Source organism: Carcharodon carcharias, chromosome 9 (genome assembly GCF_017639515.1).
Source record: "Carcharodon carcharias isolate sCarCar2 chromosome 9, sCarCar2.pri, whole genome shotgun sequence".
NCBI lineage: Eukaryota > Metazoa > Chordata > Chondrichthyes > Lamniformes > Lamnidae > Carcharodon > Carcharodon carcharias.
In genome coordinates this window covers 139686298-139705135 of record NC_054475.1, presented here as the reverse complement: position 1 = coordinate 139705135, position 18838 = coordinate 139686298, and the positions used below count along the sequence as shown (strand labels likewise).

The window sequence follows — 18838 nt, the reverse complement described above, 5'->3', positions numbered from 1 at the left end:
CGCTCACCCAGTCTGCGTTTGGTGTCTCCAATGTAAAGGAAACCACATTGGGAGCAACGAATGCAGTAGACTAAATCGAGGGAAGTGCAAGTGAAATGCTGCTTCACTTGAAAGGACTGTTTGGTTCCTTGGACGGTGAGGAGAGGGGAAGTAAAGGGGCAGGTGTTACACCTTCTGTGGTTGCTTGGGAAGGTGCCGTGGGAGGGGGTTGAGGTGTATGGGGTGATGGAAGAGTGGACCAGGGTGTCCCGGAGGGAACGATCCCTGTGGAATGCCACTGGGGGGGGTGAAGGGAAGTTGCGTTTGGTGGTGGCATCATGCTGGAGTTGGCGGAAATGGCGGAGGATGATCCCTTGAATGCGGAGGCTGGTGGGGTGATAAGTGAGGACAAGGAGGACCCTATCATGTTTCTGGGAGGGAGAAGAAGGTGTGAGGGCGGATACGCGGGAGATGGGCCGGACACGGTTGAGGGCCCTGTCAACCACCGTGGGTGGAAAACCTCGGTTAAGGAAGAAGGAGGACATGTCAGAGAAACTGTTTTTGAAAGTGGCATCATCAGAACAGATGCGACGGAGATGAAGGAACTGAGAGAATGGGATGGAGTACTTACAGGAAGCAGGGTGTGAGGAGCTGTTGTCGAGGTAGCTGTGGGAGTCAGTAGGCTTGTAATGGATATTGGTGGACAGTCTATCACCAGAAATTGAGACAGAGAGGTCAAGGAAGGGAAGGGAAGTGTCAGAAATGGACCATGTGAAAATGTTGAAGGGGTGGAAATTGGAAGCAAAATTTATAAATCTTTCCAGGTCCAGACGGGAGCATGAAGCAGCACTGAAATAATCATCGATGTACCGGAGAAAGAGTTGTGGGAGGGGGCCAGAGTAGGACTGGAACAAGGAATGTTCCACATACCCCATAAAGAGACAGGCATAGCTGGGGCCCATGCGGGTACCCATAGCCACACCTTTTATTTGGAGGAAGTGAGAGGAATTTAAGGAGAAGTTGTTCAGTGTGAGAACAAGTTCAGCCAGACGGAGGAGAGTAGTGGTGGATGGGGATTGTTCGGGCCTCTATTCAAGGAAGAAGCGGAGAGCCATCAGACCATTCTGGTGGGGGTTGGAGGTGTAGACGGATTGGACATCCATGTTGAAGAGGAGGCAGTTAGGGCCAGGGAACTGGAAATTGTTGATATGATGTAGGGTGTTAGAGGAATCACGGATGGGAAGGGACTGGTCAAGGGGAGAGAGAATGGAGTCAAGATAGCAAGAAATGAGTTCTGTGGGGCAGGAACAGGCTGACATGATCGGTCAAATACTGATGTCCTCCCAGCGAGCTCTGGTGAAGAGGCACTCCTTCTCGGGCACCCTTTGGTCCACGAAAAGGCAGGGGGCTCCGGTGGGGGAGCAGTGGTGGCCATTCCCATTGGCATCAGCATCACGTACCCTCAGCAACCCCCTGCCCCTTCTTAGATTTCTATGCTCACATTTAAAATTGATACTGCAAATGTAAATTGTCACATTGTCATTTCCATCATTCAACAGTAGTGGCGCTGTAGAGCCAAGCTTTACAGTCTCGCATTTCTCAACCTGTGCTCCAGAGAAGCACCAATGCTTCAGCCAACTCTGTTTGGCTCCTTCTAGAATTCCCACATGTTTTGCTATTATGTCAAATATGGAACAGAATGCTTGTCTTTAAAATGGAGACTGAATTACATCTGTGTACGATGGTCTGACTATTCTAGCACTCTAACCCTAATTCACCTGAAATCTACACTTGACCTTTACTTCCTGTGTGTTACACTGTGCAAAATTGATTAATGTGATATATAAATATAGATCAGAGGGCGGAATCATCCCAGATTTGCATTAAGTGCTGTATCGTCCCATTCCTACCTCATTACTTATACAGCCACTGGAAACATGCCGTCTCGCTGGCGAGCAGCCTCTGATTTGCCCACCAGCCATTATCTCGTAGCTTCCTCATGCAGGGCGCTATATTTAAACTACAGCTGCATGCACACTTCTCAATGCTTGCAGCCCAGGAGGGCACCGGTAAAGAAATGGCCCCAGAAGCCAAGAAGAGTACAGCCCCCAATTCGGTGATGCATCCCTGGGATGCATTCTGGACACTGTGGAAGTCTGCCACAATGTCCTCTAGCCCCCCACTCTTGCTGCTGGAGGCCTATCAGTCTTACCACTCCAGCTTGGGAGGCAGTGGCAAAGGTGGTCAGTGCCATTGCTGCACGCAAGAGTTTGCCCATCGAGTGCAGAAAACGGATGAATGATACTATCCATGCCACCAAGGTAAAGCAACCATCTTATCACTCTAAGCTCACACAATCGCAAGCCCGTCACATATTCACTGGCATCTCACTTACTACCAGCTCAAGGGACATCACCATGCACTTTGTCACACAAACCCTGACATCAACATCTGGCCTCATCTCCTCTGGAGACTGCCTCCTCAGCCCTCACCACCTTGAGGCCACTTACACAGACCAACATATGGCCCTACACAAACCCTGGGATACCCCTTTCCCCAATACAGCCCTCGCCCTGCAGCCTCTTCCCTTGCCTGAGACCACTTCTCCCCTTTCCTCAAGCAGGCCTTAGCCATGCAACCGTTGAAAAACCACCCCCGCCTTATGACCGGTCTGGTAGGTAGAGACCTGTCTGAAAGCCCTCTAAAAGTGATGTGTTGCTGCCTGCAAAGCCTGGCGCTAATGATCTCAAGTGCTGCCTGAAGAAAGGTAGGTAAACAAACCTTGAAGTCCCAAGCGAAGTGCAGCTTGTCAGGTGCACGTCGCTTGTGTACAGTTGTGAAACACGTTGGCATGCAATCGCACCGACATGCCTGGATGATCCAGCATGGGGGACGATTCCGGCGAGCAGAGCTTATAATTAGATGCAAATGTATTAAAATGATGTTACTGACACCCGGCGGGGGTGGGAAACAGGGCCCACCATTGATGGGCAGAGTGGATAATCACAAACTGGTTTCAAAACAGTGTAAAGCCAATTTTCGGCCATCTCGCCATATTGTCTGCTCACGCCTGCCAAGATGCATGATGCCAACAGGGGTGGAAAATTCCAGCCAGAGTGTTGTGCAGCAGAGTAAACAATGATCAATTTTAATCTTAACCAAAATTTCAAGCACTTCATTGCAGTTACTAAAGCCACTAAATTATTAATGTGTCTGTGCAAGTAATTAATGTCGTACAGATGTATTATTTATTCTTACTATCTTACTTGATGCAAATTTTGCACAGAAAGTGGGTCGTGGAGGGTACATCTGCCATTTTAACTTATAACACTTCAGAACTCTGATTTTTTAATTGTTATCCAGTAATTTAATTTAATACCCATGTAAGCAAAGATTTAAGGGCATATTTTAAACGTAATCAGATGATCACAGCCCATTCAAAAGTTACCATCATTCCCCTCACCTCATCTATGAGAAACACCTAGGGCAGAATTTTTCCCTTGGCGTGCCGGATTGATGGGGGCAGTCGGGAAGCCAACTGCCATCCGCGATCGACAGCGTACCACGATTTCACGCTGGTGGGCCAGTTAAGGCCTGCCCAGCGTGATAAGCGAGTGGCAGTCCTGAGCCTGTACAGGTGGGGGGAGAAGGGCAAGCAGGCCTAGTGTGAACTTCACGCATGCGTACGAGAGAGCGCTGAGTAATCTCCCCGAGGCACGGAGCTGCCTCAGGGAGATGAAGAGATATTTGAAAAAATAATAAAGAACAGAAAAACGTAATAAAACATGTCCCCACATGAGCAGGGACATGTTTTGAATTAAAAAATAAAGTTGCTATTTTATTTGTGTTTGCTTTTGGAAACCTCATCCCGCCCGTGGATGAAGTTTGCAAAAAAATGCAAAGGCTACTTGGCCTTTTCACCTGCCTGCCACAGGCATTTAAAAAGTAACCTCAATTGATAATTTAATGTCCTTAGTAAGCCTTTTAATTGTCAGCAGGTACGCGTCTGTTGATTGAACTACCACGTGACTGCACATTGACATCGGCACGCTCGGCCAACATCATCGTGCGTCATTTCACGCACAGTTGGGTCGAATGCACATCCACCCACCGAGCTAAAAATTCTGGCCACATTGGTGCAATTAAGTTTTCTCTTTGCTACATGGGTGTGCTGTTCAGGATATATTACCTTCAAGAAATCTATGTGCAGAGGCCAACCCCTGGACAATGTGAGATGTAGAGTTGACTGTGTATATTTCAGAACTTGTTTACCTTTCATGGATTTTTACCACAAGAGAAATTGAATTAATAAGGTCCAATTCTTTGATGATTTTAGATTGGGTACTGGAACGAATATGAAAGACTGGTGACTATCGCTGATATGCAACAAATGAATGAATCAACTTCCGCTGAAAACCGAACAATAGTGGTCACTACTATAATGGTAAGTACAAGCCCATTTTTTTATTTTTTTATTAACTTTAAAAATTTGATGCATTTTATGTATGTTTCACTCTCTAACATTTACCAAAAAATTATTTTGCAGAGAGCTACACAGTAATGGAATTTCTCTGACTGACTGTGAGAAGATATTAGTGCAGACTTAAATATAAGATTTAAGCTGATTCCCAAATACAGTAATATTTTACTGATGGAGATACTCTTCTATTCTCTAAGCAGTACATCTCAGTAATTTATTACCTCCACCCCAAAAGGGGACAGAGGTACTTTAACTGGTGTTCCTGTTTGTCTGTCTGTTTGCTTGTTTGTCTGTCTGCCTGCCTGCCTGCCTGGCTACCTATCTACATGCCTGTCTGTCTGCCTATGAACAATAACTTCAGAAATCTTCAGCAGATTTCAATAGAACTTGGTGTGTAGGTTCATAAGAACGATACCTCAAACAAGTTCAATTTAGGACAAGGTCCAATAATGTAGTCAATTATTGCATGGTGACCTGTTTCACATTTTGAAACCTAATTTAATGTGGTAACCCGCCATTATATGTAAGAATGTATACCTCACGATATTCACTCTATGATAGCAACAACCACTTACCTGCTGCCAGTCATCACTAAGTAGCATTTGGGTGCTTTTGGCAGATTTCTAATAAACTGATGAAATGGGCTCTAGATGTCAGCGGCAAGACCACATGACAGTACTAGCCCCACCAGTGCCAGAGAATGCTCCTGATCAAGGATCGATACTCTCACAATACCCCATTTAATATAATCATTCTTTAATATAATCAATCTCAAAATTCAGATTTGTAAGTTATTAAATGTTACTAAAGTATATAACATAGCAACTTCAGAACATCATCAACTACTTGACCATTGGCCACATTCCCTCCTAGGTATAATCATAACCATCTTGAGTTGGATTTTAATACAATAAGATTAGAACTCTTACATGTAGCAATACTGTTAACAGCCTAGCAAATATTTCCTCCATTTTAACAAAAGGCTTTCACATCTTCATTGGAAATATCAGGAAAATAAAAGCTTCACAATCACATTTACAATGTCCCGACACATAGCAAGCAGAAAGATTCCACCATGTTGAAACCAATGACGCACAAAAGAACAATGGAATAATTATTGTTTCTTCCTCATATATTCTGATGCAGAATGAAATGGCTATTTAAATTCAGAAATTTATTCATGAAAAGTTTTCTCCAGCCAAATTTAGTTTAGTTCCTTAAGTTTCCTTTCTGTGAATCCGACAAAAAAAAAGTGCGAAAAAAAATAGGGAGCAGACAAGATTGCCATGTACACATTAACATTTCAGATTATAATCTTTATATTAAATGTTAAAATTTTCAATTCTAATTATAATAGTATTTTATTTTATTTTCATTACTACCACTATTCTAATGTTCAAGGTCTTATGTGTACTTTTCTCACCAAGATGGGTGATGTTGCAATGAATATATCATCAGTAGCTGTTAAAATGTAGCTTTGAGTCTGTAACAGGGAAGTTCATTTTATAAATTCCACTTATTGCCATCGCTTCTATTGTCTTCTATTTTATTGTCACTTTTTTAAAAAAAAACTCCCAATGCTGTTCAATAAATGTCCATTCATTTTGTACTTGATATCGTCACTTTTTTTCCACAAATGTTTCCTGCACATGTTCACTTTATTATCATTCTCTTGTAATGGATCCGTTTAATTGGACGATGTCTCCAAAATCCCCAGATAGTGCAGTGGCAATTATTGTATGAATGGACTCAACCGCTTTTTGAAATGTATTACAATATGGTACCTCTTAAATGTAATTTTTTTTAAGTGAGGAAACCGCCATTGTGGAGCACAACCTTCTTAATTCACTTCTGTTGCGTTTATGATGGCGAATTGAAAGTTACAATTGGTGGTATCATTAAGGAGTCAGTTCATTTCTGTCGCATGTGGTTTTGAATCTAACCCTGCCATGCTGGGTTAAAAGTCTTGCAGTTTCTGATGGCGGCAAGTGAAATTAATTTGGGCATGAGCTCCTGCTCAAAACTGCTCATCGTTTAAAGCTAATCGACACACAGAGAAGTAATTTACAAAATCATGGCACTAGTGGAAGCTAACTTGCTGGGTTCCCTTATCTGGGACTCACAGGATTTTCTATCTCTTTATTTTAATCAGTGGAATATTGTGAAAAATGTACTTAAATACAGAGGATGAAACTCCCTGCCAGGACCACAATTTTGCGAAATTACAGCTTGAAAATTTGAAAATACGCTGTGTGGCATTAGTGGAAAACACAACATATAACATTCCAAGTCTGCTCTTTTGATTAACGTATTTGGAAATAAATGAGGTGATTCCTCTTTTGCAGTCACGTTATCATATTTAATGCTAATATCACACATGATTTAAAAATCTAAATTGCCAGTCTCAATCGAAGAGACTGCAGCATGGCTGATGTAGGAAATTGAAAGGTCACACCAGTGTCACCACCAGTCTTGCCTGAGGTTACAATCAAAGTGCATTGATGGTGATGAAAAGAACAGACTCTATTGGCACCAGACACATCCTCATCTTGATTTTGCAGCCACTGAGACTGGGTACAAAAAGTGAAACAAAATGATTCAAGATTCCATCCCTGGTTTGTGCTGAAGTAAGTGAACAATGATGGAGAACTCATGTGTGACTCGGATTAGCAAGAGAAGAATCGGCCAGCATTTCCTTGCCTGATTACTATCAGTGATTACCGTTGGAAAATGTACAACTGTGAACATTGGATGAGGTTCAGCTTTGAAGGTCCTAATCCCAGCAGATTAATAGCTCCTGGCACTTAACGTCATAACACGCACCTTAGGAATAGTCACTTGGGTGAGGGACCAGTACCATGGAACTTCATCCAGGCATGAGTCTTAAAACAACCTTAAAACAAAGAGTTTAAAACTGAAAATGAAAGTGAAGATTGCAATACTGTTGCTACTACAGTGAGGACCTCCAAGTGATACAAATAAATAGCCAAGCGTGTTTCCAATGTATGGAATTAACAGGCTGCTTTTACCTGAGACGAGCTTTGCAGGAGGGTCGGGGGCAAGAACCACCATGCAATCATCTATTTAAATTTGTCTGCACTGCCTTCTGAAGGCAGAGGGGATAATGCCAGCGGGTAGGAGTAAGAAATCTGGTGCAACAGCAACGTTAATGGACCCATAGGGAAAAACACAACATAAAGTTAGTACTGGTTGCAAAGTGGGTATCCAAAATGATGTCATTGATGGGAGGGAGGAGAAGGGCCGAGACTGGGATGGCAAAAACGCCTGGAGCAGCACTTCTGCTCTTCATGACCCATAAGGAATCTTCACACAAATGTAAGAAAAAACCTATCTTGATGTCTTCTGGTCAATGTGATGCCTCCTAGCAGGCTTTACTGGATGGTTTGATGTTCAAACTATTTCAAGTTCAAATGGAATCACAGCCTCGATGATGTCATTAGTCCATGGCTTTTCCACATAAAATAGGCCTCCAGCTACCTGGAGTGAACAGCCATCCTATGCCTGGTCTAAGGTAATCATGGGCCATATGTGAAGCACTGCCCTCACCCCCATCCCCACCACATATACCGCATACTACACCAGACATCAACCTCTGATATCTCAGTGCACATTTTGGTTTCCTTGAGGTATTAGGCAACTGTGAATTTTAATCCACATTGTAAACTATTCTATTTTCTGATAAAGGGGGAATCAATGGTAGAATTTTTGAAGAAAGATTTACTTTATGAACAAAATTATTAATGGCTTCTTTGGTAAAAATTGACACTGCTGATACCTGTATTCTTTCAAAAGTTGAAATGTTTGTTTCCAATCATGACAATCAATTTTGACTTAATAATATATGATGTAAGAGCACAGAAGCATGGTCTTGAAATTGCCTTGGGAGGGTAGGCAGAAAACTTTCAGAACATTTCAGCAAGAGATTGAATGCATTTGGTCAAGTTCGTTAGACTGTACATTTTCTGTGGAAGGAACATATTTGATAATCCAGCTGTCCTTTTTTTTGTCCATGCGTTTTTATCCAATGCTTTCTACCAATAACACAGTGATCCCACTGGCATTAACATGCTGTATAATAATTTCTTATTGGCACTCAATACTTAATAGTCTCTGTCCAAAACATCATGAAAGAGTTCATAATAATACAAATAAGCACAGGTATGAAACCCTGTAAATGTACAAATTCCATTCTTATCAGGAAAATGGAAAGCATTGTCACTTGGCCTTGAACCCCTTGAAAGTATGTATGAGCTTGATCCATTTATTCGTGTTTTTTATTGTTGCAGGAATCACCGTATGTAATGCTGAAGAAAAATCATGAACAGTTTGGCGCAAATGATAGATATGAAGGCTATTGTGTGGATTTAGCTTTTGAAATAGCCAAGCATGTTGGCATTAAATATAAACTGTCTGTTGTCCCTGACGGTAAATATGGAGCTAGAGATCCTGAAACTAAAATCTGGAATGGAATGGTGGGTGAACTAGTATATGGGGTAAGTATCAGTTTAAGAAGATGGAAAAAAGTATTTGTATATCACAGAAAATAGGTTGAAAATCAGATGTATTCACGATTATTCAAAATTCTGCCTGGCACCCAGTGCACAAATAAAATAATTACAAGCTATTTAACAGACTATATGAATTTCTTCTCTGATGCTGATACAGAGATCACTTCATAATCCAAAGTTATAATATAGGAAAATCAGAACCCTTTCACATTGAATACCAGGTTTATTCTATATCATTTGGATTGGTGATGAATAAAGAATACTTATGAATGTTTTACTTATTAGGCAATGAAAAAAATGCAAATTGGCCTAATTATTGCAATGTCATTCAGTTGCAAAGTTTTAACCCTTGATCCCAACAAGTGTCTGGATCCTGTCTCCTGTAAGCTTTATTGGAATTCAGTATCAATATACTATACTGGTATGGAATCATATTTTTTAACCGAAACAACATGTATCCCACTAATGCAGTTGTTCCCCAATTATATTTTAGTCAACAATGCCATAGGTAAAACTCAATCCAACATATCTGTGAAATTCAGATTTCTAGTTAGCTAGCTTTTTTAGTGCTCCCATCGTAATGCATAGAACAATTTCAGCACAGCTTTGCAAATTCATTTCACTTGCAACAGTATATTTATTTTTAATTGCACAGCATTAGAAAAATACCCATAGGGAAATATCCTTTCCAGAAAAGTGAAAGATATAACGTTCAATTCCTGGATGGTGAATCTAAGACTGGCATTGTATTTGACCTTTATGATTTGTGAGGCTGAGCATTTCTGTTCAGTTTAATTCCCCATCGTACTCTCTGCAGCTTCCTTTCATATATTATAATAGCAATAGTATTATTGGAATTATTTGCTTTTTTGCTTGCATTTAAACTAGGACCAATTCCATGATAACGCATTCCAACAGATAATTTTCTAACTTTGCCCACTGGAAGCAAATATTGGAAACTTGGGACCATTACAAATTAATAGATGGACATCATGTGCCTAAGTTGAAGTGCTAGGCTCCAAGCAGTACAAAGCCTTAAAATAACACTGTTAGAGTGCACCTACATATTCCTCAATCAAACTCCACTGAATCAGACAACTCACTCCAAATGTTGGATTTGCAATGTAACAAATTAAGCAGCCCCCAAAAATTTCTGAATTTAAAAACACATACACTGGCCTCATTAAAGATCCTAACTGTAATCAACCTAAAGTAAATGTCACATATTTTTGTCCATCATCCCTCCTTAATTTCTCTCTGCCTGTTTATATTAGCATTCCAGGTCTTCAGAGCTCAAAGGCATGAGCATGTTGAATAATGCGTTGCAAGTTTTTGCAGTTCTTTGGAAAATTATTGTCAGTTGCTGTTTGCTGGTGCATTTTTTGTATAAAATCTCTTTTACAGGGACCTTTTGCTGACAATAGCTGCTTCATTAATAATAATCATAATAATTCAGCGTGGGTATTGTACTAAGACTTCTAGTAGCAATGGTAGATTTGGAAGAAGAAGAAAAATTCAGGCAGAGGGAACAAAAGCAGTTTATTTGAATGTCAGGTGTTTAGTACCAATTGGCCTCAGCCCAGGAGCGAGGCATTGAGACCTAGGTACACCTGCCAGGAGATATCTGAGATGATGGTCCTTCAACACTTGCAGTTCATGAGTGAGTCATCTATTTGAGATCAACCTCCAGATAAGGTCTACCATAGTAACAGTCCTTCCAGTCACCGTGATGGTTACACAGCTTTCAGTGTCGATGTATCAAGATCTGCCAAGCCAAATTTGTCATTCTTCTCTCTACTTAAACATGAAGCAAGTCACAGAAGGCTCATTTGCCAGGGGAAGCATTTTTTGCCAATGTCCACATGGAAAGGGGACAAAAGCATAAGAAGTTGCAGCACTTTTATTATATGGATTACTTTCAAAAGTGCCTTACTGGTGATACACATGTCATCAGGCAGGCTGGGCAGCTGGCTGGATCAAGGCCACCTCCCAGAACCCTTGTTTAAAGTGCTATTGACCCCTGAACTCATGTTTCCAACCAAGTTATGTTACAATATAAAATTAGAATGCTGAAACAGATATTTTGCTGTCTGGACAGTTCAAGTGGCGACTACTCGATAGCCATTACACAATGTCCTATATTGTCAGTGTGTGCTGCATCTTTGCTGTGCAGGAAGATAACTATTTCATAAAAGACACACTGACAGTCTTAAAAGAGAAGGAGGAGAAAGAAGAGAAGGCTGGTGCATCAATCATTGATGACAGGACTTAGAGTTAAAGTATGTAAATGTGGTCCTGCATGAACTGTCTTCCTCATAAAATATTGACCTCATACACAATCTACTTTACCTAATCACCATTACCTATACTACCATTTCTGCCTATACCCTTAAACTTACTGGCAATAAATCGACATACTATATTACAAGGAAGATGCAACCAGTTTAGTTCTATCATGATGACTAGTGTTTTCTTTTAGCTTCAGTTGTGTTTGTCCTTATTGCGAGTGGGTGGTGTCTCTTACTTGTACTCCCTCTAAGTAGGAGGAGCCTGTCGAATGGCATCTTGCTGCTACTCAATAGATCCACTTGGCACAGTTGTGGTGCAGCACCTCTTCATCAGTACTCTGTGGTGGCTGGAGGTTCAGATGTGGCGGCATATTAATCATTAGTTTCATTAGATGATGTAATGGCTTGGATTTTTTTTAAAACCAAAAAGAAATAGCTGGAACTGCAAAGACACTGTGCTTTAAAATGACTGCAGAAGTCACCTGACCTACAAATTGGCCAAGTTTCTGGAAGCCACTGAATGTGGATTACTAGGGGAGATGTCTATGCATTTCCCTGATGAACTTCACATGTGCCATTGTCTGAATCCTCTGCAAAAGATAAGGACAATAGACCTCCAGACTTCCTAACCCCAGAAACTGCCAGGAACAAAGGACTAACGAAACTCATTATGCAAGAAGGGTGCGAAGGACCCCTAACTGTTTCGATGACACCCTGATAGCTTTGACCATGGGAGATCGAAACTCCTTTGTTAATATGTAATGCCCTCCATTGTGTGCCAATAGCAGCTGTCAATTGTGTGCCAATAGCAGCAGGTGAGCTGTCACCTGATCAGAACCCCACTTGTGAAAAACTATGATTATAAGCTTGCCTGTTTATTACAGCAGAGGAGTCTGTAGAACGCACTAATAACATCCAGAAGAAGACTACAGAATGTAATATCATCTCTCTCTCTCCCTGCTATTCACAAGTTCAATCCCAATCTCTGTATATTTTAGAATACATCACAGAGATAGAGAATTTCAATTGAAAGAAACTTCAAGTGCCATGATATCAACTTTGGAAAAAGACGGATTACAGTTTAAAAAGGGATTCTCTCCAGTAAAATTAGTAGCTTACATTGGCCGCAACCCCACTGAAATTCAAGACTACCAAAGGCAAGCTGGAACTTATATTTCTTTTCCTTTTTATGGACTTTAACTCTTAGCAATTCCACCTTCTCCACCCTGTAACTTGTTCTGTTTTGCATGCTCACATATGTGTGTGTGTGCGTGTGTGTGAGTGTGTGTATGTGTCGCGGGATTTGGGATATGTTTTTACCTTTTAAATAAGTCATACACTTTTAGCTGAGTGGGTTTTTAACAATAAAACTAACTCCATACTTGTTCACTCAAGTGACCTGGCTGATTTATTTCTCCATATAGCTTTACATATGTCCAAGTACATACTGAATTAGTCATTTGGTTGTACAGAACTTGAGTATTGCTGATAAGAGACATGCTATCTAAGCTTTTCATCTTGCACTCATCAGGACAGATCTCAAGATAAACCAACAGTAAAGGGAACAACAATTTTTACTGCATAAGAAGAGAATGCTGATTAGTTGACAAGTGGACTCTGATTGATGGAGGTATTGCGATGGAGAATGCAGCAGAGAACAGTTAACTGCCCAGCTTTTGTTCAAATTCAAACCAGGCAGGTCAACTCTGATTGGTCAAGGAATTGCCATGGCAATAAACCAGGGAACGGCTGTCCCCAAACTTTTGCTTAGTTGGAAATGGTGCAATGTATGGCCATGCTCCTTCTGTCTGCAAAGGACAGGGCCTTGTGTGTGAATAAATGTGGCTTTTAGCATTCGTAAGTGATCCACACTACAAGCCTGACTGATAATTTTAAATCTGTTTCCAGTGTAATTCTTAGCACAATTAGGATTTTTTAGCAAATGTTATGCAATCGTGGAATCACATCTAATGTTGGACCCTATGTTTTGAGTTTTGCAAGCACAGGCTGGTTGGGTACAGTCAGCACTTTGCCTGTTGCGAACAGACAAAGGGACATACTGTTTGATACAATCCACCAGTCATTGGGATATAAGGCCTATGTACCTAACATCATATGGGCACTGAAATTCATATACCACACTACTTGTGTGTGATATGCAGAACGTCTTTTGTGTGATATGCAGAATGTCTTTTTGGCTTGACAGCAGCATCCTGTTAGTGGAGAATGAGACTAGTGTTGCTACTGCATAGTAACAGCATGCAACAGACTTCACCTGTTGCTCAAATTTTTGAGACACCTTACCCAGGGTAACCTGAGGTAGACTGGGCCATTTTCAGGGCTGAAAGTGGCAGCTTTAGGTCCATTCATGAGTTTACACGATATATAGCGATCTATGATCTGATCAAGGTAGTCATTATCCCACAGGATGGCTTTGATATGCCCTATTTCGGCATCAATCTTGCATGGTGAGCAAAAGGTTCAGGCTCTATTTAGAGGTTGCCGATAAGTCCAATCTTATAGAACATGAAACTGTAGGAATCCAAATGTATATATTGATCACTGAAGGTAAGCTTGCAGTAGACAGTAATAGAGAACCCAATGGCAGACTTCTCAACTAGCACATCAAGGAAAGGGAGCTCATTTAATTGCTTCATTTCAAAGGTGAGTTTGAGCATGGGTTGGAGCCCATTAAGGTGTACAAGGAAGTTCTTACATGCAGCTAGGTTCAAATGTAGCAAACATAACATCTACATAATATACAAGGGTAGAAGGTTGGATGTCATTCCATTGAAGATGCATTTCTCGTGGAAGCCATAAAAGGTGTTTGTGAGAGCTTGACCTAGAGGGGATTCCATGGCAACACTATCTATTTGGACATACATGGTGTCATTAAAACTGAACCCAACTGCATGAGTTGCCGAGTTCATAAGTTCAATGAATACAGATTGGCAGTGTGTCTAGATCATCATATAGTGATGAGGTGCAAATATCTATGACTTCCTCGAGCAGTACATTAGTGAACAGGCTAGCAATGTCAAATGAACACATGGGCACAGCATTGCTATCAGTAGCGATGCTGTGTCCGTGTGCTTGTTCAAAATTGCTAGCCTATTCACCAATGTACTGCTCGAGGAAGTCATAGATATTTGCACCTCATCACTATATGATGATCTAGATGCACTGCCAATCTGTATTCATTGAACTTATGAACTCAGCAACTTGTGCAGTTAAGTTCAGTTTTAATGACACCATGTATGCCCAAATAGATGGTGTTGCCATGAAATCCTTTCTAGGTTTAACTCTCGCAAACATCTTTCTCGGTTTCCACGAGAAACGCATCTTCAATGGAATGACACCGAACCTTCTACCCCTCTCATATTTCCAATACGTAGATGATATGTTTGCTGTATTGGAATCAGCAGCTGCATTTAAGAACTTCCTTAAACACTTTAATGAGCCCCCTTGAACAGGAATGAGTACTCCATCCTGCGCTCAAACTTACCTTTGAAATGGAGCAGTGAAATGAGCTCCCTTTCCTCGACATGCTAGTTGAGAAATCTGCCAATGGGTTCTCTACTGCTGCCCACCGCAAGCCTACCTTCATTGGTCAATATACATTGGGATTCTTACAGTTCCACACGCTATAAAATTAGCCTTATCAGCAACTTCATAAATAGGGCCCGAGCCATTCGTTCACTGTGCAAGCTTGATGCCGAAATAGGGTGCATCAAAGCCATCCCACGGGATAATGACTACCCTGATCCTGTTTATCACACAAACTCATGAACAGGCCTAAGGCCTCACTTTCAGCCCTGAAAAGCGCCCAGCCTATCTCAGATTACCCTATGGCGTCTCAGAAATTTAAGCAACAGGTGAAGTTGCACACTGTTACTGTGCAGTAGCAACACAAATGGTACCACTAACAGGATTCTGCTGTCAAGCCAAAAAGACGTTCTGCATATCACACAAATGACTAATGCAGCATATGAATTTCAGTGCTGGTATGATATCAGGTATGTAGGCTGTACGTCCTAATGATCATGTCAAACAGCACATCCCTTCAGCTGCTTGAATATTGAATTGAAAAATCACAAATTTCTAAAAAGTCAAACTCTCATAACCAATCTCAAGAATGGAGAAAAGACGAATTTATACAGCCCTCCAGACTTGGGTCTAACAGCCCCAAGAGGTCATTGCCTCACCTTTTTTCTTCCGGCATGCCACACCTTAGAAGATTTCTTGTGAATGGCCAGGGACTCGTATGAGAGTAGACCCTTGTTGATCACGGAATGTGAAGCCAGCCTTCAAGATAAACTTGAGCTAATCCTTCAGGCTCTCCAAGCTACTAACCAAGGGCTTCCTGTAAATTAGAGCCCACGGTCTCAATAGTTGCAGATATAGCATTCATCTGCTTTGGAACTTAATCCTTGGAAGCTTTCTACAGATGACTGTAGAGTTGTCACTTGCCTGGTAACTGTATGTTTTCCATGCCATTTCTTATGACAGCATAGGAGTCAAAGCCACACTTCTGTACAGTATCTGACATACTATGCAGAGAATTTGGAACATTATAAAACAATTCTTTGAAGCGCTTTGGCTCATTAATGATTGATTTTTTTGCTCCATATTTAATCCTAGTAATGTTGGTACAATCAATGCTTATGGCAAACAGGGATTTAATTTGTGTTGTCAATCTGTACCTTGGCATTGTTTTCCACACAAGAGAATTCATTCCTCATCTGCATCCAAAATCTATGAAAGAACAAAATGGCCAAGGGGTTATTTCATGCAGGAAACCAGAGTGAAGTGATCGGCACATTTGGAACACAAGCCTGAAGATGTTTGGGCCTCATCTACATAAAATCGGCAAGCTACAGAAACTAAGCAAGTATTCCAAAGCAGCTCACCAGCTGGGGACATGGACAGATTGGCCAGCTCGAGCACTGAAGGGGGAAGCCAAATGGCAAACATGTCTTAGCAGCAGACCACAGTATTTCTGTGGAGCCAGGACAAGCTGTTCCTTTTGGATCCACATTGATGTGTGTGAAAATAATTTTACTTACCTTTTTGTTAGGGGTCATTGTAGAACCAGAGAAACTGAGCAGAGTTCGGCTTAGTTTATGTCGGGTTTAGCGGAGGTGTCCTGAAGTAGTCGTTACGGCTTGGTTGACATATTCAAGGGGCCATTTGTCTAGTTTAGGTTATTACCTCCGATACTTCGAAGATGCTTTCTGGAGGGGATTACGCACAAAAAAGGCTTTGACCAGAAAATGGTCCACCAACAGTCATTTTTTGCTTAAATGACAGGCATTTACCATTGCAAAATGCAAGCTGCATTATTGATAATAGAAGAAGGTTCCCATCAGCCCCAAGTAAGACTATCCTCCTGTGTCTGATTTGGTCCAACAGAAAATCCAAAGTCTCTTCATCAAAGTGGGAAGTTCTGCTCTCAGTCCTTGGCAAGATACCATTCTTACAGCACCTGTAAGCCACAGCAAAAAACAATGTTTCCAAAGAACAACAGTACTTTATGCTCTTTTACAACTACTTGCAGTTATAACATTCCATGGAAAACATGAAGGAAACACATGATGATAATTATTTAAATTAGCTAATCTTGCTAAATCTGGTAAAATTAGCTCCCATTCCTCGTGACCAATCATTCCTGTACACATAGCAATCCCAGCCCCATTCTTGTGAGGATCATGGAATCAGCCCTATTATGTGCCTTTCTAATAGAATTGAATGCCTAGCTTTCTGTTTATTTTCCATTGCAATGTTATCCACTGCAACCACCCCTCCCCCTCCCCCACCCAGTAAAAACTCCTTCCCCCGCAAGTTATACTAACATTTTTGAATAAGAATGTGAAACATTTCAGGATGCTGCATCTCCTACACATGTAGGCCGTGCCACTCCTTGGTCAGTACAGCATGAGTGATGTAGCTCAATATCCAGGAAATCTGTCTTCTCTGGTTTTAGTGTTCATCACCTTACCCAGAAATCAATAATGTGTGTTGATCAGTTTTCGCATTGCAAAGATGACAATCCCAAATTTAGCTTTCCCCATTATGAATCTGTCCTTGTGTTGGGATTTGTATTTCACATATACTGTTTACTACCTTACATACCAATAGAAAGTCACCTGAGTTCCTAGTCTATTTTCCCTCCATCAGACAGGTGATTTTTACTTTCTAAGGAAAGTGCAAGATGAAAGTCAACACTGTTGATATAACCATTGGTGTCTCGGATATAACTGTTTCTTTCTAACAATGATGGGTCATTGTTGCAGATTGAGTTTTTTAAATTTAATACCAATGAATTCAATCCAATGAGCAGAACTAATTTAAAATAAGAAATTTGTAAAGGAAATCACAATTTTCCATTTGGAATAAACCTGAGGCATATGTTTATATGGTTGCAGTGCATCATGGGCATCTAGCCATAATATGGAGCAGGTTCAATCTCATAATCCATTGCAATCCTAAAGCCAGGATTTTACGGCCCCTCCTGCCCAGTGGGATATTATGGTCCTGCCGAACTGAATGGAGACTTAAGTGGCTTGCCACATCCACTGGGAGGTGGGGGGTGGGGGTGGGGGGTGTGGGTGGAGGTGGGGGCGGGTGGTTGCGGTGCAGGAGACACCACACCGGGGCTGTAAAATCCTGGCCTAAGTATGGTCAGTAAGAAAATGGAATAGTAATGTTACTGTTTATTTCTATAAAGTTCATGTAATGTCGTTATGATTGTTTTATACTAATTAGCATTCTCCCCATTTCCAGAGAGCTGATATTGCTGTTGCACCACTCACTATAACTTTGGTCCGAGAAGAAGTCATTGACTTTTCCAAACCTTTCATGAGTCTTGGTATTTCAATAATGATAAAGAAACCCCAAAAATCCAAACCAGGAGTGTTCTCTTTTCTGGACCCTTTGGCTTATGAGATTTGGATGTGCATAGTCTTCGCCTACATTGGAGTCAGCGTAGTGCTTTTCCTGGTCAGCAGATTCAGTCCTTATGAATGGCATATGGAAGAAAATGAAGAAGGACGTGACCCCCAAAATACTGAGCCACCTAATGAGTTTGGGATATTTAATAGTCTCTGGTTTTCTCTGGGTGCCTTTATGCAGCAAGGATGCGATATTTCACCAAGGTTTGTCATTATCACATTACCTTTGTGCATTTTATGGTCAAAAACTGATGCCATGGTGCATATACGTTACTTTTCTTCCATCTTTATTTTCAATTTTGTTCCCCAACAAACTTTATTTTAATATCCATATCAGCACGGTAAGATCCACCCATCCAATCATCACTCTGCCACACTGCTGAAATGCGTGAGTGGCTTATTCTCAGTGTCATTCACAAGGCTATCTGAATAACTTATATACACCATGCCGAGACCGTAAAATGCATAAGGTCTGTCTGTCTCCAGCACCCTTGGAGGGCTACCGTGTTTTTGCTGCATATCGCATTTTACGGTCAACAGTTCGGTGTATATAACAGAATCACGCTACATTTTGTAAGCGCCTCCATTTTGAATGGAAAACTTGAAAAACAG

At 41.2% G+C, this 18838-nt stretch overlaps 1 protein-coding gene across 1 annotated transcript in view; it reads left to right on the top strand.

Moving 5' to 3' along the window:
* Positions 1 to 18838, top strand: part of gria3b (glutamate receptor, ionotropic, AMPA 3b) — a 502427-nt gene that overhangs the window by 325548 nt on the left and 158041 nt on the right. Inside the window, exons 10-12 of the mRNA XM_041195164.1 lie at positions 4316 to 4423; positions 8767 to 8973; positions 18060 to 18430. Of these exons, the coding sequence (XP_041051098.1) occupies positions 4316 to 4423; positions 8767 to 8973; positions 18060 to 18430 (686 nt within the window). The remainder of the gene's footprint in view (positions 1 to 4315; positions 4424 to 8766; positions 8974 to 18059; positions 18431 to 18838) is intronic.